Raw genomic sequence first — 24,042 nt, forward strand, 5'->3', positions numbered from 1 at the left:
GCCTCAGAACGATAGTTGGGGATGACCTTCCTCCACCCTGAAGTCTATTCAGGTGATTTAGTAGTATAGGCCGAGCTAAAAGACCTGGAGGTCCCAGGCTGCCCAGTGCCAGATGACTGAGTGCATAGTGCGAATGCATGGACCATGCAGGTAAGGCTAGACAGGCACTTGAAATAAGGCAGGTGTTGATAGAAGCTGGGTCACAGGTGTGGTCTCTTGGAGGTCCTAGATGTCAGCTGAAACATAAGTCCTACTTATTCAATGAGTAATATTTCCCCTGAAGGTGGAGCTGGAGGTTATTTAATTGCCTTACCAAAGAGAGGCTGGGTGGGCTGCGCATGGGAACCTCGATTGCTAGATGAAGCCTGAGACTTCATCAAGGAACAAGTGCACTGGGGACATTACCAGTTAAAGCTACCACCTTAGAAAATTTAAGGAGGTGGGCTCTCTCCACTCTAAAGCCTATGCAGGTGTTTTGGGATTGGCCCAAGCTCCACAGGCTTAGAGGGTCCTGAATGCTCAAGTCCAACTGACAGGGTGTATACTGTGCATGGATTGTGCAGGTCACAGCAGGAAGGGATCTAGAACAGGGAACATGTAAAGAAAGGCTGGGTTACAAGAACAGGCTCTTGTGGTTTCAAGGCATCTGCCCAATACCAAAGCTTAATCTACATAAATATGCATATTGCCCCTGAAGTCAGAGCTGGAAGAATCTGGACTCCCTTGCGTGGGTGGGTCCAGATAAGCTGGTATGGACATCCAAAAAGATACCTGGGAGCCTTGATTGCTGGAGAATTCCAAGGCCCCATTTGGCTGCAGTCAAAGTGGGGAATAAATGTTATCAGTTTAAAGTGTTGCCTCAGAACAATTTTGAGGGGTTGACTCTCTCCACCCCGGAGGCTGTGCAGGTAATTGAGGTTGGGCCCAAGCTCCACAGGCTGGAGGGCCCTCTGCCCAAGTCTGTCTGATGGGGTGTATATATTGCTGGTATGGGTCACTCAGGTCAGGGTACTCAGGGACCTGGGACAGGTCAAGAGTTGGGAATGGCTGGGTCACAGGAGCAGGGTCTTAGGGGTAGAGGTCATCTTCATAATGCCAAGTCCTCACAAATGAGAATATTACTGCTGAAGGCAGAGCTGGAAGAACCTGGACTGCCTAGCCAGGGTGGATCCAGGCAGGCTGGCTTGGGAAACCTTCAAAAAGAGACATGTAGGAGCACTGATTGCTGGAGAAGGCCAGCATCCTATCAGGCAACAAATCCAGATGGGGACTGTCTTCAGTTTAAAACTGAGAGCAATTTGGGGGGCTCCCTCCACTTTGTAGGCTATGCGAATGGTTGGGGACTTACCCATGTCCCACAGATCTGGATGGCCCCTCTGCTGAAGGCTAGCTGAAGGAGCGCATATTACTCAAGCATAAGTTGCTCAGGTTAGAGTTCGGAGAGACTTGGATCATGGCAAATGTCTAAAGGAGCCTGGTCATAAGAGTGGGCTCTTGGGGGTACACAGCATTTTCCTAAATTCAAGCCCTGACCTAGACAAATGTACATATCCACCTGAAGGCAGAGGTGGAAAAACCTGAACTGCTTGGCTGGGGAGTGGCTGAGCAGGCTGGCCAGGGTATTCTCTGATAAAGAGGCATTAAGAGCCTTAATTTGTGAAGCCTGGGACCCCACCAGGCAACTAGTATGCATGGGATTTGACTGTCAACAGTTTAAAGCTGCTATCTCAAAATGATTTTCAGAGGGGTGGTGGGGAGGCTACATCCACTTTGAAGGCTCCATAGGTCGTGGGGGCTGGCCCTAATTCCTCAGGTCTGGAGAGCCCCAGTTGCCCAGGGTTGGCTGAATGGGTTCCTACTGTGCATGCATGTGACAAACAGCTCAGTGTAGCTAAAAATCTTGACTGGGGAATGGGTAAGGAGAATCACAGGAGGGGCTCTTGAAGGATAAAGTGTATGCCAACTCGAAAGCCCTAATCTACCCAATGAGCAATTTGCCCCATTGAATGCAGAGCTGTTTTCCTGAACTACCTTTCTAAGTCAGAGCAGGGAAGGTTGGGATCCTTGGGAGCCCTGGTTTCTGGAGAGGCCCTGTCAGGCAGCAAGTCCCAATGCAGACTGCTGCAGCCAGTCTGCAGCTGCCAGCTCATGGTGGGTGTGAATTACCCATACTAGAGACTATGTGTGTGGTTGGGGCCAGGCTCCAGCTTCACTAACCTGGAGGAACCTAGCTGCCCAAACCTGGCTGAAGGGGTGCAATTGCACATGCACATGCAGTGCAGTTCAAGGTAGCCAGGGACATGGAATAGGGCAGTGGCACCCAGGGAGAAGCTAGGTCACAGGAGCAAGATCTTGGGTATACAAAGCATCTGCCTAATTTTTAGCTCTAATCTACACAAATGCATATATTTCCCCTGAAGGCAGAGCTGAAGGATACTGGCCTGCCTTGTCAGAGTAGGCCAGGTGAGCTGGCTCAATATCATCTTATACCTATGAGCCCTAGTTGCTGGAGAAGCCCAGGAACCCATCAGGCAGCAAGTCCAAATGGGGACTGACTGTTGCAAAATTATAGCTGCCACCTCAGGGAAATTTTCAGGGAGTGGGCCCCCTCCACACGGGAGATTATGCAGATGGTTGGAGCTGGGCCCAGTTACACAGGCCTAGAAGGCCCTGGCTGTTCCAGGACAGCTGATGGGGTGCATACTGCACTCGAGCATTTTGAGCTAAAGTTCTGCATCCAGGCAAAGATTGGTAGAGGCCGGATCACAGGAAAGCCTGTGAATACAGAGCTTAAGTTTCCTAAACTGCTTTGCTAGAGCAGGGGGTAGGTGGGCTGGTTGGAGTAGGCTTGGTGGGGCTAAAGGTATGTCCAAGAGGTAGAAACAAACATGAATATTTGTGAGCACTGGCAGCCACTGTAACTATGCTAATCTCTTCAGGCTCTGATATACTATTTTATCCATGTCTATTTTGGACATCAAGATTGAACAGCCATATTCCTGGGTTAGGAAATCCTCTTTTCTGGACAGTACTAACAGGCCAGCTTCAACTTTGTTTTTCAGCTTCTGAATTTGTTCTCCTTTAATGGTACACTACAATTGGACCTGCTGACACTATTAAGCTATTGTCAGATCATACCTGCTTCTCTGTGAGCAGAAAGAGCCTATCACATAGGAAGGCAACTGTTGAGACTGTGAAATCTAACTTATTAGATAGGATAAATATAGGCATCATATTCAACTTAGCCTTTGAGTCTAAAGTTGTTGGGTTTTAGAATTGTCATGATTTTATCCTTAGTCTCATTCAGTCTTACCTCAGACTTATAAGACCCCAAAGTCTGAGTTGATAAAATAAAAACGATTTTATCTGATTGACATGAGGCACAGCACTGAATCTCCTTAAAGTCTTTCTACCTCTTTCTTTTCCTTCTCCCAGTGGTAGCCTCATAGCCAATACATTTTCCCTTTGATAAATTAAAATGCATTTGTGAGATTCTTCTTGTTAAACGTCAACCATGTTGGCAAGTTGTGTATGGTTGGTCAATAAAGGTATTTTATTATAGACATTCAGGGAATGCAACATCTTTTTCCAAGTGTCATGAAAAGGTCTGAGATTACAGGATACTGCTCCGCTCATGAAAGAATGGTCTACTCACACCAAGGAAAAGAATAGTGAGGTGTTACTAATTGTGATCACCCGAAGCTTGAGAAAGAATTCAAAAAGTCTAAGCTTCCCCACAAGTTTCATGTAATTACCTACCCACATTTTCTTTAAAATATTTCATTGTCTTATTTATTTTATGTTTTTTACAGACATAGATGTTGCCTTGGTAGTGGCCTGTACTGGTCAAAATAAAAGGCCTGGAGATCCCAGACTGAGAAGAGGCAGAAGAAGCCAGAACCAATGCCCAGGGGTCAGCAGTGGGGAGACAGTTACTGGGAGCTCATCTTTCCCAGCAAGAAGTAATTCAACAACTCATGTATCCAGGCAATAATTGGGGTTCTTGGCTCTGAGAGCAAGGTGTAAGCACAATGCTCAGATTCCTGCTGAAGGGCTAAGGGAGTAGTAGCCAAAGCCTGTAAGCGTTCATGTGCCAATCAGGGCCTGTGAAAAAGTGACAGACATTCGGGCATGTGGGAGTCAGATCAAGCAACAGGAAGGCCCAGCTAATGTTCTGTAAAGAGAAAAAGAATGTACAGTAAGGATAGGGGCATGCCAAGAAGAGATTATTTCATTCAAGCTCAAAGAGGCTAAAAAAGAAGATTGGGTCCCAAAATAGGAAAGAGACCCTACCAGAGCCTAATTACATGCATATCCCACACTGATGTGAGCCAAGTCAGAATCTGGTGTTATATCCCAGGAACTTATTCAACCAGCTTCCATGTGAGTCACAAACAGTATTCACATATACTAATGTATCTTATCCTCACACAATCACAAAACTTTTCAAGGTAAATGGGACAAATGTCTCCCTATTTTATAAATAAAAACACAGATTCTAAGCAGTTACATGACAAAGATTACATAGCTTCAAATGGCAGCAGCAGGGCTCAAACTCTAACATTCCATCACAAAATCCCTTCTTTTCTGGGCAGTAGTAGCTGCTCGCATTCTTGGTCAACTATCAGCTCTTTGCAAGTTCTGTAGCTGGGTGTTTAACCACAGCCAGCTTCCCACCCTGATTACAAAGCTGGACTTCAGACCTGTGGCTCTCTTGAGTCACCCACCCAGATACTACACTTGCATTTCTTGGCTTTAGTTGGGACAAAACTTCTTCCTTTACTCCCATGAAGAGGTCCATAGTTCAGGGCTTGTATCCTAACATCTCTGAAAAGACTCTTTCATGGGAATTCCCAAAGAGCTCCCTATCCTATTCCCATAGATTAACTTAGAATCTGGGGAGTGATAACAGTAAGAATGAGGTAGAATTGTTTTCCATAGCTTAAACTTAGGGTTTGAGGGTTAGAGTCATCTAAGAGGACTAACCCTGAGTTAAGATTAAAGACTGATCATTTCACTTCTGCTCTATCACTCAAAAGCAATTTTATGATTTTAGAAAGTGGCTTTTGTTTTTCTGACTCTTTCTTTGTGTTTAATATAATTTTTAGAACCCCTCTTGTTCTAGCATTCAGTAACTGAACAATATAGGTTTGTTATTTTATTATTGTTATTATCATCATCATCACTACTAGACTGTCTCAATTATATCCTTTAAAGTATATGTAAAGTGGGTGACTACTAGGGGCAGCTCTATGGCACTAGTAGAACCACCCTTATTCTCAAAGTTCACCCTCACCTCCTACACCTTCTTCCATACCAGTCCTCATGAACTCCATCTACAAGACTTACCTGAGCATATCACAGCCACATCTTCCTTGTGGTTACAGTTGTGGTAACCCCAGAACCTGTGCTGGCACTGCTCCAGGGACTGCTCCTTTCCTGAGCAATGAACGTCATCCAACCAGATGCGGCCAACCCCAGGGCCAAAGCTTCTCCGGGCTTTAACAGATAGAAAGAGGAACTCCCCACAGCCCAGTTGCTTGCATACCACCTGGTCCTCATTTTCTCCCCATCCATCATCACAGACAGAGCCCCACACGCCCTTATGCAGCACCTCCAGTCGCCCTGAGCACCGGGTGTCTCCTCCTACAAGTCTCAAGTCAAAGGGATCTGCAGGGTGCAGGAAGAAGTCAGAGGATGGAGAGAAGCATGTAAACAAGAAAAAATGAGAAGATCATTTACATCCTTATTCAAATCCCATTAGAACTTTTGAAACTCCATTTGTGTTTCCATGATTATAGCTCCTTCTCTAGGTTCCAACCCATGTGGCCCAGGTCCATTTACTTAACTAGGAAATTTTCACTTCCCATCTATTTTATAAAAGTCTAATATTTATAAATAAATTTCTAGTAGTTTTTAAAAGTTTAAGAATTTAACAAGTACATGAAATGAATGATATGCCCTACCCCTATTATATAGAATTCAACATAATAATAGTTCATATTAATATAGTGCTTAATATTATTTAAAGTATTTTCATCTACAAAGATATTATTAGCTCCATTTTAAAAATAATAGAATTGACTGCCAAAGGGTCTTTCAGTGACTGGAAGCTGGCACTAGCCCATACTGCAGTCTTCTTTGGACAACTCTCAAGGGTCTACAGATCTTAGGTGGCAGCTGGCCTCAGTGTGCCCTGAGCCTTTTGCTGAGTGGTCCCAGGCTCTGCACTAGCACCAAATCTGAATCTACACCAACCCGGTGAACACCACTTGCCCCACCCTGGAGACTCCTTGAGACCCCCATCTCACCCAAATCACATATCGTCTGAAGCTCTTTCAGCAGCTGAGCCTTATAGGCAGCCAGGCCCCAGGGTGCCCTAGGCCATTTACTGAGCTGCCCCAGGCCCAGTACTGGTGGCAGCCAGCCTTGGTTCACAGTATGGTCTCATCCAGGTCCAGAGAGGCAGTGGACAACTGCATATTGCTTTGTAACTCCTACTAGATAACTTTCGGCTGGTCGCAGGCAGCATATGAACTTGGCCTGCACAGGAGCCTATTCCAAGAGGCTCTACAACCAACATATCCAGTTGCCAGCTTCAGACCACAACAGAGGATCACCTGATTAGCACCACAAGCAGCATATCAAAAGTGTAGGCTTAATAGGCACCTGAGCCTACTGAGGCAAATCCTGCTCCATGGGGTCAGCCTCCACACAGCAACTTGTATGATGTTGTCATGACCAACCCTCAGAGCTAGGCAGCCTGAAGGCAAATTCCACACACTGATGTGCCAACAGCAATCAAGGCTCAACTACAACAGGAGGACACACACAACTCACACAAGAGACATTTTTTTCAAGCAACCAGCTTTGGATGATCAAGGAGACTGTGTTATTGAGCCCCAGAAGACACCTCTTACATAAGACCACCTTGCCAAGACATGGGGACATGAAGATCTACCTAATACATAGAAACAGAGAGAAGCAGCCAAAATGAGGACACAAAGAAACATGTCCCAAATGAAAGAACAGGAAAAAAAAACTTCGGAAAAACAAATAAATAAAACAGAGGCAAGCAATCCACCAGATAAACAGTTCAAAAACACTGGTTATAAGAATCTTCAATGAACTCAGGAGAAGAATAGATGAACTCAGTGAGAACTGACACAAAGATAGAAACCATAAAAAAGAATCAGTCAGGATACAATAACCAAAATGAGGAATACAGTAAAGGGAATCAAATGCATATTAGATAAAACAGAAGACCAAATCAGTGATTTGGAAGACAAAGTAGCAGAAGACACCCAGTTGGAACAGCAAAAAGAACAAAGAATTTAAAAAATAAAGATATTTTAAGGAACCTCTGGAACAGCATCAAGCATAACAGCAACCGCATCATAGGGGTACCAGAAGGAAAAGAAAGAGAGCAAGGAATTAAGAACCTATTTGAAGAAATGACTAAAAACTTCCCTAATATGACATATGAAATAGACATATAAGTCCAGGAAGCACAGAGTCCCAAATAAGATGAACTCAAACAGGCCTACACTATTACACATCATAAGTAAAATGCCAAAGTTAAAGACAAAAAGAGTATATTAAAAGCAGCAAGAGAAGAACAGTTATTTACCTATAAGGGAACTCCCACAAGACTGTCAGGTGCTTTCTCAACAGAAACTTTGTAGGCCATAGGGATTGGCAAGAAATAATCAAAATGATGAAAAGCAAGGACCTACAAACAAGCCTACTCTACCCGGCAAGGCTATCATTTAAAATTGAAGGAGAAATAGTTTCCCAGACAAGATAAAACTAAAGGACTTCATCACCACCACGCCAGTATTACAAGAAATATTAAAGGGACTTCTTTAAAAAGAAGAAGGGGGGGTGAACATAAATATAAATAATAAAATGGTAATAATTATGTACCTATCAAAAAATCACTTTAAAAGAAAATGAATTAAATGATCCAATCAAAATACATGGGGTAGCTGAATGGACAAGACATTTAAATATGCTGCCTGAAAGAGATTCACTTCAGATTGAAAGATATACACAGACTGAAAGTAACGGGATAACAAAAAGATGGTTCATGAAAATGAAAACAAAAAAAAAACAACCTGGGATAGGAATACTCTATCAAACAAAATAGACTTCGAAACAAAAACTATAATAAAAGACAAAGAAGGACATTTCATAATGATAAGGGGATTGGTTCAACAAGAGGATATAACCATTGTAATCATTTATGGACCTAACATAGGAGCACCTAAATAAATAAAGCAAATATTGACCAGCATCAAGGGAGAGATCAATAGTCATAGTAGGGGACTTTAACACCCCACTGACGTCAATGTATAGATCATCCAGACAAAAAATCAGTAAAGAAACAGTGGCCTTAAATGACATGCTAGACCAAGTGGATTTACTTGATATTTTTAGAGCATTTTACTCCAAAGCAGTAGAACATACATTTTTTTCAAGTGTACATGGAACATTTTCCAAGATAGACCATGTTAGACCACAAAACAAGTCTCAATAAATTTAAGATGGAAATTATATCAAGAGAAGTCTGACCACCACAATGGTATGAAACTAGAAATCAATTACAAGAAAAAACTTAAAAACACACAAACAAACAGAGGATAAATAACATACTACCAAGCAATGAAAGAGTTAAAAATGAAATCAAGGAAGAAATCAAAAGATAACCTTGAGACAAATGAAAACAAAAACACAATGACTCCAAATTTATGGGCCATAATAAAAGCAGTCCTAAGAAAAAATTTATGTCAAAACAAGTCTACCTCAAGAAACAAACAAATGAAAAATCTCAAATAAAAATCTAACCTTACACCTAAGAGAACTAGAAAAAGAACAGCAAGCAAAGCTGAAAGTGAGTAGAAGGAAAGAAATTATAAAGATCAGGAAGATCAAATCAAGAGCTGATTCTCTGAAAAGATAAAAGAAGTTGATAAACTTTGAACCAGAGTCATCAAGAAAAAAAAGAGAGGAGCCAAATAAATAAAATCATGGATTGAAAGGGGAGAAGTGACAACTGATACCACAGAAACAAAAAAGATTATAAGAAAATACTATGAACAATTACATGCCAACGAAGTGGAGAATCTGAAAGAAATGGACAAATTTCTAGAAACACACAATCTTCCAAGACTGAATCAAGAAGAAACAGAAAATCTGAACTGAGCGATTACTGCTAATGAAATCAAATCAGTAACCAAAAACCTCTCAACAAACAAAAGTCCTGGACCAGATGGCTTCACAGATGAATTTACCAAACATTCAAAGAATTAACAGCTACCTCTTCAAACTATTTCAAAAAATTACAAGGTCAGCATTATTACCCTGATTTCAAAACCAGACAAAGATATTACAAAAAAAAATGTTATAAGTTGATATCCCTCATGAAAATAGATGCAAAAACCCTCAACAAAAATTTAGCAAACCAAATTAAATGATACATTAAATAAATCATACACCATGATTAAGTAGAATTTATTCCTGAGATGCAAGCAAGATTGGTTCAATATCTGTAAATCAATTAAAGTGATAACACCACATAAAAACAATGAAGGATTTAAATCATATGATCATATTGATAAATGTAGAAAAAACCTTTGATAAAACCCAATATCCATTTATGATAAATACTCTTAGCAAAGTGGGAATAGAGGGAACATACCTGAACATAATAAAGGCTGTATCTGAAAAATGCACAGCTAACATCATACTCAATGGTGAAAAGCTAAAAGTATTTTCCTTAAGGTCAGGAATAAGACAAGCATGCCCACTTTCACCACTCTTACTTAACATAGTAATGGAAGTCCTAGCCACAGCAATCAGACAAGAAAATATAAAAATAAAAAGCATCCAAAGATGTAAAGAAGTAAAACTGTCATTATTTGCAGATGGCATTATACTATATATAGAGAATTCTACAGATTCTACCAAAACACTGTTAGATCTGATAAATGAGTTCATTAAAGCAGCAGGATGCAAAATTAATATTCAGAAATCAGTTGCATTTTTATAAACCAGTACAAACTACCAGAGAAATTAAGAAAACAATCCCATTTACAATTGCATAAAAAAAAAATGGGAATGCATTTAACCAAGGAGGTAAAAGACATGTACTTGGAAAATAATAAGACATTGAAGAAATTGAAGAAGACACAAATACATGGAAGGATATACTGTGCTCATGGATAGGAAAAATTAACATCATTAAAATACCCATACTACCCAAAGTAATCTATAGATTCAATGTAATCCCTATCAAAATACCAATGGCATTTTTCACAGAACTAGAACAAATACCCTAAAGTATATATTGAACCTTAAAAAATGCTGAATATAATATCCAAAATATATAAAGATCTCACACAACTCAACAACAACAAAACAGTCCAATTAAAAAATAGGCAAAAGACCTGAACAGATACTTCTCCAAAAAGGAAATACTAATCATCAGAGAAATGCAAATTAAAATCACAATGAGATAGCACCTGACACCTGTCAGAATGGCTATCATTAATAAATCAAAGCACAACTGTTGGCGAGGATGTGGAGAAAAGGGAACTCTCATACATTGTTGGTGGGATTATTGGTACAGCCGCTATGGAAAACAGTCTGGAGGTTTCTCGAAAAATTAAAAATGGATATACCTTTTGACCCAGCAATTGCACTTTGGGGTATTTATCCAAAGAAAACCAAAACAATAATTCAGAAAGATCTGTGCACCCCAATATTCATGGCAGCACAATTTACAATAGCCAAGATATGGACCTGATCTAAATGCCCACCAACAGATGATTGGATAATGATATTATGGTTCATATATACAATGGAATGTTACTCAGCCATTAAAAAAAATTAAATCCTACTATTTTCAATGACATGGATGGATATAGAGGTTATTATGCTGAGTGAAAGAAGTCAGACAGAGAAAGATAAATACCATATGATTTCACTTATATGTAGAATCTAAGGAACAAAAAGAACGAACTAATCAAAAATTGACTCACAAGTATAGAGAACAATTTGGTGATGGATAGAGGGAGTGGCGGGTTGGGAGAATGGGGTGAAGGGTTAAAGAAGTACAAATTAGTAGCTGATAGATGGTCATGGGGATGGAGAGCATGGCATAGGGAATGCAGTTAGCATTAATATATTGGCTAGGTGGAAAACCAGAGGAGAGGAGCAATTAGGGGGATCATTTTATAAACTATATAAATGTCTAACCTATGTACTGTATACTTGAAATCAATAAAAAAAAAAATTTTTAAGATGCTGAAAGGCCTTGAGAAAGAACAAAGTTGAGATATCATGCTACCTGATATCAAACTATGCTACAGGCTATAGTAATCAAAATAGCATGATACTAACATGAAAACAGACACATAGATCAATGGAACAGAATAGAGAGCACAGAAATAAACCCATGCCTTTATGTCCATCAATCCAAGACAAAGGAGGGTAAAGACAGTCTATTTAACAAATGATGTTGGGAAAACTGGACAGATCCATGCAAAAAAAAAATGAAGCTAGACCACCAAACTCTCTGACATTGTAATATTTTTTCTGATATAATTCCTCAGGCAAGGAACACAAAAGAAAAAATAAACAAATGGAACTACATCAAATTAAAAAGGTTTTGCGCAGCAAAGGAATTATTAAGAAAACAAAAAGACAACATACCAAATAAGGGGTTAATACTCAAAATTTATAAAGAACTCATGCAACTAAACACCAAAAATAAAAAAAGAAAAGAAAAAGTAATTCGAGTAAAAACTGGGTTGAAGACCTGAATAGACATTTCTCCAAAGAGAACATACAGGTGGTCAATAGACATACAAAAAGATGCTCAACATCACTAATCATGAGAGCAATGCAAATTAAAATCACAATGAGATATCACCTCACACCTCTCAGAATGGCTATCGTCAATAAATCAACAAACAACAAGTGTTGGTGAGGATGTGGAGGAAAGGGAACCTGGGCACACTCTTGGTGGGATAACAAATTGGTGTGGCCACTATGGAAAACAGTATGGAGGGTCCTCAAAAAATTAAAAGTAGAGCTGCCTTATGACCAACAATTCCACTTCTGGGTATCTATCCAAAGAAATCCAAATCACTAATTCAAAAAGATTGATGCATCCCTATGTTCATTGCAGCATTATTTATAATAGCCAAGATATTGTAGCAACCTAAGTGTCCATCAACAGACAATTGGATAAAGAAGTGACTGTACACACACACACACACACACACACACACACACACACACACATACACACATATTTACGAAAACATGAATGGACCCTAGAGAGTATTATGCTAAGTGAAATAAGTCTGACAGAGAAAGACAAGTATCATATGATTTCACTTATGTGTGGAATCTAAGAAACAAAATAAACAAAACCGAAACAGACTCATAGATACAGAAAAAAAAAGTGGTTGCTAGAGGGAAGGGGTTTGGAGGGCTAGGTGCAAAAGGTGAAAGGATTAAGAAGTACAACTTGGTAGTTATAAAACAGTCACAGGGATATAAAATACAGCATAGAGAATATAATCAATAATATTGTAATAACTGTATAGCGCCAGGTGAATACTAAATTAATCAGGGAGATCAGTTCATAAATTATATAACTATCTAATGACCATGCTGTACATATGAAATTAATATAATGTTAAATGTCAACTGTACATAATAATAAATTAAAAACATAAAAACAATTGATGTTCAGCACAATTAATTAACTGTCATAGTCATTTGATGTATGTGTAGTTCTCTGTAATCATTGGTTGAATAAAATTCCATTTAATCTAATTCATGAATGAACCTAGTCTCTGGTCTCATAGACATTACCTTCACATTCAACCCATGTGTCTTCTTCATGGGTACAGTTGTTCTTCCCCCAGTGCCCAGAAGGGCAATCCCAAAGGCTCGGTTCTTGTCCTGAGCATGACACTTGCGTCAGCCAGATGGTTCCTTGGCCCTGGGTAGCCTCGTTGCAGCATCTTTGGGTCAGTATGGCCCTCCCACAACCCAGCTGCTGGCACACCACCTTTGCGGCTGACAGGTTCCAGCCTGCATTGCACACGGTGCCCCACTGCCCTTGGTGCTTCACTTCCACTCTCCCCGTGCAGCGTCCAGGGCCACCAGCCAGCCGCACATTCTCTGAAACTGTGGAGAAAAAAAGAGTGTCTAGTCCCTGCAAGAACAGTCTTCTCATAAAATTTATCTCTCAGTTCTTTGTGTTAGTACAATATATATTGGAGTGCTTAGCACTGACTAATAGGTGTTTGTTGAAAGAATGGATGAGTGAATCAATGGAGTGAATGTAATTTCTCAATTCCAAGTTAAATCATTAATTATTTCTGTAGCATTTAAATTTTTTCAAATATTTTTACACGTATACTCTTGTTTCTTATAAAGGCAAGTAAAGACATTGCATATATTTTTAAAATAATAAAATACAAAAGTAACATATATGTTGGGTCCAAGACCAAAAGCATTTTTGTTCAGTTTCAACATTATCAACCAAGTATCCCAGATTAGTGCTCCCAATACTCAGTACTTTTAAGAAATAGGAATGAGACCTCAACATCAGGGCACAAAGATTTAGTGGTTGTTTCTTTGACAACAAATTGTGGTGACAAAGAGAAGACATGGAAGTTCCTCAGCCAAATTACAATTTAATGGGGAAAAAAAGTATATACAGAGAAGGAAGGAATTAGTACATAGAAAGCAATTACATGAAGGAAGCAAAAGAATACAACAAAAATACAATTATATAGTTATATAGAGAGTTTTATTTATAATAAGCATACGTTATGTATGTAAATATATATGTAAATGTACATGTATTCATGTTATGTTGGTTTTATGAGCATCTCCTGTCTAACTACATTATAGACTCCTTGAGAACTGAAAAAGGACATATTATAATTTGTGAGCTCATTTCTTCCCCGTAACTCCAACCCAAGCTCCAGACACAAGATACAGTTTTCAACAATTCATTAGTGCTTGGTGTGTGTGTGTGTGTGTGTGTGTGTGAAGAGGAGAAACAGGTTCTCATATAGATTGAAAGAGAAAAGTATTAACTCAAACAAGGAAGAGTAACAATTCTAGGTAAGGGTAGTGTTTGTCTCTGGGGCTCGAAATTAGAAATTGTGAGATGTGAAGGAAAGAAACTATTCAGTCATTGTATGAAAGTTTGTGGTGGGTAATAAAGGTAAACAAGAGCAGTTACATGGGGTAGCTGGCAGGTAGTCCTTGAGCTCTGCCATACTCACTCTCACATAAGGCTCCTGCATCCTCATTGTGAAGGCAATTAAATACATCTTCAGACCACTCACAGTGAAACAGTGTATCTTCCATCCCATTGCATGCGACCTCTTGCATGAAGATATTTTGCTCTTTTTCTGCCAATGGCTTGTATAAAACACCACTGGGTGTCCCCTTGGCTACTCCACAGCCCAGCTCCCGGCATACCACAGCCACGTCTTTTATGTCCCAGCCGTCATCACACACAGTGCCCCACTGGCCCTCTTGTTCCACTTCCACCCGCCCTTCACAGTGGTGGGGGCCTCCCACCAGTCGCACTCTGGATGAGGACCCTGCAAAGAAATAGGATATTGGCTTGAGATCTGGGTGGAGCTCAAAGAGTACTCAGTCATGTACTCAGTCATCTTGGAATTCTTCTACCATTCTCAGAGGGTATGGAAATTTGGGGGATGAGAAAAGAAGAATTAGAAAGGAAGGAGAGGAAGAGGAGCTTCAGAACCCCATCTCTAATTCTCCTATGTTCTTAATAGAACCCTACCAAGAAATTCCACATCTAGATACCTACATATGACTGCTTGTTTTTGAGTTTGAAGATTAAGAGAAAGAAGTTTGTCGAAAAGCCATTAGTTTTTAGAATCTTTGGTGGTCACAATTGGAAGGACCTATAGAGATCAAGTCTACCTTACTATTTCATGGATGAGGAAAATGATCCAAATGAAAATGAAGGTCATATGATCACACAGTCAAATAGTGAAAGCCCCAGATCAGCGTAGAGATGATATCTATTGTGTTATTTTTTTCTTCATGACTCTGTATCTCCTCATGGCAGCCAGATTGTGTCAGGATGTCTAGATGTAATATGGCCTGGACAACTTGACTCTTTCCCAATATCAATGATCGGCCCCTACCCGCCCTTGCTGCTTCCTATGACATTTTCCCATGTCCAAGAACCCAGCTCAGCAGAAATACAGAGAGCATCGAGCAAGGGAAGAATTAAAGCCTCAGCGTCTTAGAGCTCCAATACTTAGTCTAGAGGAGTCTAGGGGCTGGGGGGTAGGAGAGAGGATCCACAGAGCCTCCATATAAGTTCTGAGGAATCAGGAGTTGTTTCTGCTTTCTGACTACAACTCTGAGAGTGGAAAAGACTAATAGAAATCATCTCCCTTCTACCAAGACATAGATGTAGAATAGAGATGGCTGTGTAGAGAGACTAGGGAAGAACCCATCAGGCAACAACCTTTCATTGAGCACATACTATTCAAGATATTATATTATGAACTCAGGGAACAGTAATGAACAAGATAGTCAGCATTGCAGCCCTCAAGGAGATCATATTTAATAGGCTTGAGGCAATCCCACCAAGTCTCCTGCAGCCTCAAAGTAATATAGTGATATCAAAGAGCTAAATTTGTCATGCCTCCATGGAGTGGGACAGTTGACTGAGAGAAGTCTGCTGCACCTGAAGGGGCCACATTTGGGCTGGCGGTCTATGGCCTATTGAGATACGAAGAGTATAACATATGACCACATGGGCCTCATGGGGTGACTCTGGTGCCTGCAGGAATGGTAATGACTTCTAAGGACCAGATTTCCTACTGCTAGCCTTGTCTCAACTCTACACAACCTCTTTAGAACTTGAAATCAATCTCAACAGAAGTGGCTGAGAAAACACTGACTTGGCTGATTTTAAACTACATTGGAAAGTTCATATTTAATGTGTTCTTTTGTTTTGTTTCTCTCATTTTCTTCCATAATTTTGGGAGGAATGTAGGCTAGTGATAGAAATTAAAATATAACTATTTAAAAATCTAAGAAAGGTTTCCATTCTTGCACACATAACTTTAAGGCATATATATCTGAGTACAAATATAATTCAAGAGGAGTCACTTAAAAATAACATTTGTGTCATTGTAACTACCATTAGAGTATAAGAAAAGCAGCTTGAGGGGAGAAAAGTGTTGAGAGAAGAGCAGAAGGAATTGTCAGGGCAGCTGTGTCCTAGGCAACCTTTAGTTTATTTTATCAGCTGAGGGTTTGAGAGAGGGACCTGGGAATGAAGGAGCAAAATCTTGGGATGTGGGAAAGGCTATAAAGAGAGCAGTTTTCTCCCTAACCCAGCAGTGAGGGACAGGCCTGGAGGCCAGGGAAGAATAATCAAGTAACCTGTATTTTGGACTGAGAACCCAGAAGCAGCACCCCTTAGGGAATCAAACTGTATCTAGCAAGATTTAGGATCCTCCACACCCCTTGCAGAGTTTGTATCTGTCCCTCTATCATCAAGAGAAAGAGTAGACTAAAGGGATAATGTAAAAGAAACTGCTAATCCACAACCAACCCCTTGAGTTTGGACCATCATAGCCTTCCCCTCCCACAGACTCATTCTCTCCCTGCAGCCACATTCCCTCCTTGGTTGAGCAGTTTCTGTGCTACTTGGAGGTGGCTGAGAGTCTTGGTCCCCAGGGGCCAAGTGTGGAGGAATTCCCTTACAAAATAAACCACCCAAATTGTCTAGGTTCTGGAGGCGGAAAATCCACCCAGATAGGACTGAGTGGGTGGTTTGGGGAAACGGAAAGGAAATCTACTGGAGCTGTTCTGAACTAGAGCCTTTTCCCATGGCCCAAGAGCTTCAAATTTTTCACTTTCCAGAGCTTGAAGGCCTTCATCTCAGTTCTCAAAAATCTTACCTAAAAGGACAGGTCCGGTACAAATGGCTGAGGAAGAAAGAAGGAAGTGGATGAGATCATGTAGTCATTTTTCAAGACTTTGTTCAAAAGACAAAATTCTCTAGAAATCCTTTTCTGAACTTTTTGAGACATTTGGAGTGGTAGATATAGAGTCTTGAAAGCCATCCCTACTATTTGGGCCTCCTCCTGAATGAGCAGCATTGAAGGACACTGGTTAGAAACCACAGAGATCAATTCTACCACAACTAGCTGACCCATCATGTTCCCTTTGTATTTTATGTTGGCCCTACCCCAGGCATGGATAGATTTGGTTTTCTATTCTAGTCAGTTAGATTGATTGGTGATTCCTGCCTGAATTAGAAGTGTGGAGATACAGCCTCTGGGCTCCACAAGAAAGCATCCTGGAGGCCACTGGGAAGATGCATTGGTGGGGCAGCAAAGAGAGTAGGAGAAATTGGCAGGATTTGTCTGTGTTCACTGGCACTGTATTTTATTTAGACCAGGGTCAGCAAACTTTTTCTGTAAAGAGCCAGATTGTTAATATTTTAGGCTTTGTAGGCCATATGATCTGTGTTATAACTACTCAATCTGCCACTATAGCATGATACCAGGCATATATACATAAATAAAAGAGCATTATAGTGTTCCAATAACCCTTTATTTATGAACACTGACATTTAGTTTTCATGTAATTTTTATGTGTCACAAAATATTTTTCTTTTGATTTTCCTCTAATCTTTAAAATTGTAAAAACTATTCCTTGTTTGTGGGATGTAGTTTGCTGACCCCCAGTCAACAGGTCAGAAAGCAGCTCTATATTTAGTTCCAAACTTGTAAAATTCTTAACCTTTTAGCAGGAAATGAAATGAGACAGCTCTTGCAGAGTTAATCTTTTTGGTAAACTTGGTTAAGTTTTCTTTCTTTCTTAGGGAAAAAGGCCCTCTCCCTCGAATCCTGATAATTGCCCCAAACTGGTCACTCAGATCTTCTGGCTATTGATAAGGATCATCAGCCCATTGTTAGCAGAAATGGTGTTAAGTCAGACAGGGCCCTTAGAGTCAGAGAAGGGAGGAGACTTTAGGCCAAAGGTCTTTTTTTCACCCTTTAAGAAACATATTAACCAAGCCTGTTTCCTTTTACTCTCTTAATAGGCAAATCAATAATAGAAATTAATAGATATATGCTTTAAATAATAAGTTTGTATCTTCCTTTTCTTGCCTAAGGACTGAGGTGGCTCTTCAGCAGGAAACCCAAGACCCCACCCTGACTGAGGCAGAAAGAAAAAGAGCTCCATGAAACACTTGTAGACAGGGTCTATAGTGTTGCAGAAATGTTGTGAAACAAGACCAGCAAGAAATCAAACACCACTTGGAGAGCTGGAGAACTCAGGTTTATTATGCCAGCAGTCTCAAAAGAGTTAGCATTCTGAAGATTTGGGCCCCAAGCTCGAGGGTAACCTTACTTTTCTAGGGCTTAACAAGCAAATGTAATACATCTGTTATCTAGACAGAACAAGCAAAGGGGAGGGTGAGTCTTCAGTTGATCTCGAGGTCACCCGCCTTTTTGCCCTATGTGGCAAGCATGTCTACAGATTACGATGTTAGTCATTTGAGAGGAAAATTCCTCTTCATCAACAGGAAGCAGATATGGAAGAAGAGACCTCCCGTCCCTCAACATCCATACTAATAATAAGGGGGACTCATGACTCTTAGAAAAGAGGTAGGTAGAAAAGTTAGCTAGGAGGTTTCCGGTCTGCCTGCAAAGACTCTGAGGTCATCCTATCCTAGAAAGGGTCTGCGCCAATCCACCTTAAGTAAGCCAAAAGACATTTTTTAATTCACACAAAGAAACAAGTAGGCAGAGAATTAGGTAATAATTTAAGCCAGTCACTTAACACCTGCGAAGTGCAGACCCCTCCCACTGACCTTCGACTAACCTGAGCCTCATTACACCTTCATTATAATGTGATGTATATGCCCGAAGTTCATTAATATCATTATAACAGACTGAATTCTGGGAACCAACATGCGCAGAAAGCAAAATGATGAATCACTCAGTCCTGTCAATCTTAGTTGTCAATCAAGGAAGCCCATGCCTCTAAGAAAAGTAACCACCCACAGCAAATAGGGATTAAAAACCCTGAAGGCTTTATTACCAGGCCTTTTGAGCTACACTTCTCTTGCTAAATTCTGCTTCCGCATCTGGAAGTGGACTTTCCCTTCTAAAAACCTTTTCTTTTCTACTGTAGTTCAGTGTCTTGCTCAATTCTTTGTTTGAGATATCAAGAACCTGGATAATGCACCGGGAGAATAAACCCACTTTCCCCTAACAAAAACCTCCAGATTAAGCACCAGCACATCTTTGAAACATCAGGATTTCTCCCTGCAGGATATCTGTAATTTGATTCCTCTGTCCATTAGGCTCCTTCCTGGTGCTGTGAAGAATCCTGCACTCTGACTGTTAGCAGCCCTTGAGGCCTAGGCATTTTGAACTGCAGAATTCATTGTCCACTCCTACTGACACCACTCCATGTTATAGGATATTTCTGAAGGAGCTTTCTTTGGATCTCAAACCTAGAGCTTTCCAAGAAGATCCGAGTATTTCAGTTGCTTGTCCTGGAATATTTCTCCAATTGGTTTCCAAATAATTTTTTCTTTTTTTTAGGCGAAGCAACCTTTGGTTGACCTCACAGATTGCAAGGATCTTGTCAGTTTACAATCCCTTATTTTTTATTTTTTATGCCTACAGTGCTTGGTCTTCCTAGGTAGTCTCCCATCCAAGCACTAACCAGGCCCAACCTTGCTTAGCTTCCGAGATCAAATGGTATCGGGCTTGTTCAGGGTAGCATGGCTGTAGATGGTTTCTAAATAATTTTTAAAATAATTTTATGCCCTTGATCTTCAGAATGTGGCCTCACCTAGACTCTGAGACCTTCTTTACAACTGCCTAGGACAAGGTTATATTATACATTCCATCCCATATGTCTAATAATGAATAAAACATATGTACATGCAAAGGAAACTAAATGTATTGAGGCCGATATGCAGTGTGAAAGTAATATAACCCAAAAGTGACTTGAAAGCTCTGTATTAGGGTAGATAACCGTGGGTAGTACAGAAAAGCTTCATGAAGGAGGTTGGACTGAAGGTAAGCCTGGGAGATTCAATAGCATGATCATCACAGGCAAGACTGGCTATTCGATGATATAAGGGTTGTATAGATGTTTAAGAATATGGCCAGCAGTCTACATAGAGCACATAAATGTCCAACTAAGAGACCAATGTGAGCTTTTGTGATGCACTGAATCATCAAGACAATACAAATGGATATGATTAATTAGGGAGAGAACATAGCAGCCATTTTTAGCTGTCAAGTTAGTTATCTTATGAAAAGGCTACTAATAAACCTTTGAGGAATATATTACCATTATTTCCATAAATGAGAAAAAGATTTCAGAGAGATACGGTAACTTAAAATTCAGACAGCTAAGAAATTAAAAAGCAAAAATTGAAAATCATGTCCCTTTGACTCCAAAATCTCCTTTCACTCTAAATTAATCTAGGTCATAAGGAGCTAGGGAAAACTAAGGAAATATCATCTGAAACACTTTTGCAAGGAAATTGGACAATGAAAGGTGTTTATCTTGTAGTTGACTTCCTTTTTCTATTCTATCTGCTGATATCCACAGTCCATTTATTTATCTTCCTAAAAATAGTACATTTAGAAAAAATTATGTAAAAAGGAAGGTGGGATAAGCTATTATAAATTTGTCAGTGTAAATACAGGGAAATAGAAAAATATCTGGTAATCAAAGTGGAATATAAATTGGGCATGGATTAAGTGGCTTTGGGGGTTTAGAACAGTTATCAGATATTGAAAAAAAGGAGAAGAGGGAGAAGCCTCTCCTTGAAAAATACCTGAATCTGCACCAAGTGGGTAAGGAGAGGATTCTTCTGATCAAAGTTCCAGAGTTCTCTGAGGCCTAAACCAACAGTAGCAGAAATACTCACCGAAGATCAAGGAGAAGAGCAGATCCATGACAGAGCTGAAAACAATGGGCTGAAATTTAAGGCTAGAAGGAGGTCCCAGAGCAGCAATATTCAGCTTTGACTGCAACTGTACTGAGAGGAGGGAAGAAGGTAGGTCTTGTTTGCAGCAGAGGCGGTATCAGATAATCAAAAACAAGTGAGCCTCAGGAGGAAGACCTCAGAGAGCTGGACTTGCTGAATTCTGCACATCCCCACAGGAAGGGTGGTGGCCGGAACTAGCAAAAGATACTGAAAACAACAAGAACAAGAAAACCCAAGCTGTTATGACTTGGTTGTGCTGTAATCCCAGCTCCACTCATCTTTTCTTTAGCCTCTTTATTATGTAAACGAGAAAGCTGTCCCTAGAAAAGACAGGTACTAAGAGTGGGCCTTTTCACTTTAGAAGATCAGGCAATGCTTTACCTCCATGTGCAGTTCATGGGGGCAAACAACCAATTTGGATTCTTCACTCCGGATGGAAGTGCCTAGAGAATATAGAAGCCAGATACCACAGAATAAATTCAGAGTTGCCTCTAGAGGCACCATAATACTGAACCAAAACCATAATCCAGAGTCAAGATATTAATCGCTTTATCAAGGGCTGGCTTTATTTCCTTCAAATCAGCTTTTCCAGTGCTAAGTAGAGAACCTAGTGCATGGATCTGCTCTTCTCTTGTGCTTATCCTGGTTTATGCCCTTCTTTGGAAGCTGAGTGGAAACATGTCCCTATGACAATAAAATCAAGTCATTTTTAGGTCTAAGATATGATGGACAGACACTGAGCAACAGGACTTTCAGTATTCCCAAGTTGCCCTCACTTGCTATTAAGTATAAGTATGCTTCAAGCACTATTCAACTCCAGACTACTCAAGCATTCAGCTACATATACTAACATCACTCCTTATTGTTTCAAGCAGGGTAATTTTCCCATTACAAGAAAACATCTTAGCTTCTTTATAATATTCAGGTCACTCTGCACAAAGATAAGTTCATTATAGGGAGTCATTTTTAATCCTATATTTCTTCATTTACTTATTATTTCTTTAAGTAAAAATTTTTAGCAGCCATGAATGTAAGGCCGGTGCTCCTGGAAAAGGCCCCAGGGGCAGGTCTCCGCCCCTAGCTCCCGCCTGCTAGCCACCTGAGGCCCTTGGACCAATCTGCGGGTGCCAGGACTACACCCTTGGCGCCAAACCGCTGCATCAATGAAAGAGCCCCATGCTATGCTTTTGCCTTTTTTGAATTTTCCCCTGCTTGGACGCGACCCTTAAAATCCTGCCTTGACCACGCCTGGGTGCGACTTCTCCGGCCCCTTCCTGGGGACCAGAGAACCTTGCCCAAGACCACTTGCCTTTCAATAAAGGACACCTGTTATTCCTGAGTCAGACTCTGTCTGTTGAGCGGCTGAACCTTACAATGAATACCAGGTGAATATGATGGGTGAAGGGAAAATATTGAATGAGCGATAGTTTGGTACTCCAAAAGGATATATGGTCTAGTAGTTTTAATAGCATGTAAAAACAGCTGTGAGGGAGGAAAGTTATAAGAAACTTGGAAACACAGTGGTGGGAATGGTAACCCCTACTTGGGCTAATCAGAGACTACACAGAAATGACAACACTTGACAAAGAGTTAAAAAATGAGCAGAATGAAGAGGAAAAATGTTTTTAAAAAAAGACTTTTTTTATGCATATGCAGACAAATAAAACAGCAGTATCCATTTAGGCAATGACAAGTATTTTGGAATGGCTGAATCACAGCCTGCTTGATGGTCAGGTGTTAGGGGATATTAGTGTAGAAAGGCACAGACACTAGATGATATGAAAGTATTAACAGGATCCAGATGATGAAGGGTTTATTCTAAACGGGTTTGTGATTGCTATTTACTCATATCCTTCTGTTTCCAGATTTTGAAATGATGAAGTAACAGATCCATAATTTGGGAAAGGGTCAAAACATCAGCTGTACTGTTGATAAATCTAAATTAGATTGCAACTGGGATCCAAGATCCAATGCATTTACCTACAGTCCTCAGGAGCCAGACCTGTACTTGAAGGAGAAAAACTTCATGTGGACAAACTCGCTATAGAGCTCAGTCCTCAAAATTCAGATATATTTTTCCCCCTCTCCTTTGAAAATCTGAATGAAAGAAAAGGAGGGAAAAAATAAAATATTTCTCCCCAACATAGTATTTATTTTATTAATAGTCAAAAGCAGGAAGAAAGGAAAAGGAAGCTTTTTTTTTTTTTTTTTAGTCAAAAAGGGCATTATTCCAAGAGCACTAGAAGCCACTGAAGGATATTATGTATTTTAGAGCATGTGTTCTGACAGAGTGTGGAGAAGCAATTGGAATAGGGGAAGTCTGGAACCAGGGAGGCTCATGAAAACACCACTGCACCAGTCCAGAGAGAGCAGAGGAAGGTCTAAACTGACAAGGTGGTGCGGGATGTTGAAGGAAGGGAACAGATATGAGAGATAATTAATTGTAAAATCTGTAAGACTTTGCTTTTTTGATGTGAACATCAGGGTAATTAGTGGTATAAGATGATTCCCAGATTTCTAGAAAAGAAAAATATGATAGAAAATGAAGATAAATGTCAGCAATGGTAGATGCAAAGTAGAAGACTACACCTCTTAGTCACAGAGTTACGGGGGAGTGAAACATTACTTAACAGGAACCAGGAAGCCTGGATGGGACAGGGTGCTGCTTAAAAGTGGTAAAGGTCTGAAATAATCACTGAGAAGAAAAGGGAACCTAGATAAAGGCAAGTAATGTGACTGTTTTTTCAGCATTGAGGTATAAACCTGCATTTGTAAGTAGCACCAATGTGCCCAGTTGTGAGGTCCTCTCAAGTTGCAGTCAGAGGATCTTGTATGAGATAACCGGTCTGACTGATTCAGAGTTGGAGATTTATAAGCAAAATATGTCTGGAGGCTGATAAATCCAGGGGGTGCAAGCTGAGAGAGCAACTCAAGTGAGCTATAAGACTATAAGGGAAGATCAGGAAATGGGTTGATAA

General features: G+C 40.3%; 1 protein-coding gene and 1 pseudogene across 2 annotated transcripts; both read right to left on the bottom strand.

The window, feature by feature from the left end:
• Positions 1-3,530: 3,530 nt before the first annotated feature.
• CD5L (CD5 molecule like) lies at positions 3,531-21,227 on the bottom strand. Of its 2 annotated transcripts, XM_016140877.2 has the most exons (6): positions 21,005-21,225; positions 16,995-17,021; positions 14,319-14,642; positions 12,889-13,206; positions 5,350-5,670; positions 3,531-4,174 (listed from the first exon to the last, which is right to left on the bottom strand). In XM_016140877.2, the coding sequence occupies exons 1-6, from the start codon at positions 21,030-21,032 to the stop codon at positions 4,167-4,169; spliced, it is 1,026 nt and encodes a 341-aa protein (XP_015996363.1). In that variant the 5' UTR covers positions 21,033-21,225; the 3' UTR covers positions 3,531-4,166. The 2 variants fall into 2 exon arrangements, with proteins under 2 accessions (XP_015996363.1, XP_015996364.1); XM_016140878.2 differs by lacking the exon at positions 16,995-17,021 and having other exon boundaries at positions 21,005-21,227.
• Positions 19,734-19,852, bottom strand: LOC118613149 (annotated as a pseudogene).
• Positions 21,228-24,042: the final 2,815 nt, after the last annotated feature.

Source organism: Rousettus aegyptiacus, unplaced genomic scaffold, assembly GCF_014176215.1.
Source record: "Rousettus aegyptiacus isolate mRouAeg1 unplaced genomic scaffold, mRouAeg1.p scaffold_m13_p_17, whole genome shotgun sequence".
NCBI lineage: Eukaryota > Metazoa > Chordata > Mammalia > Chiroptera > Pteropodidae > Rousettus > Rousettus aegyptiacus.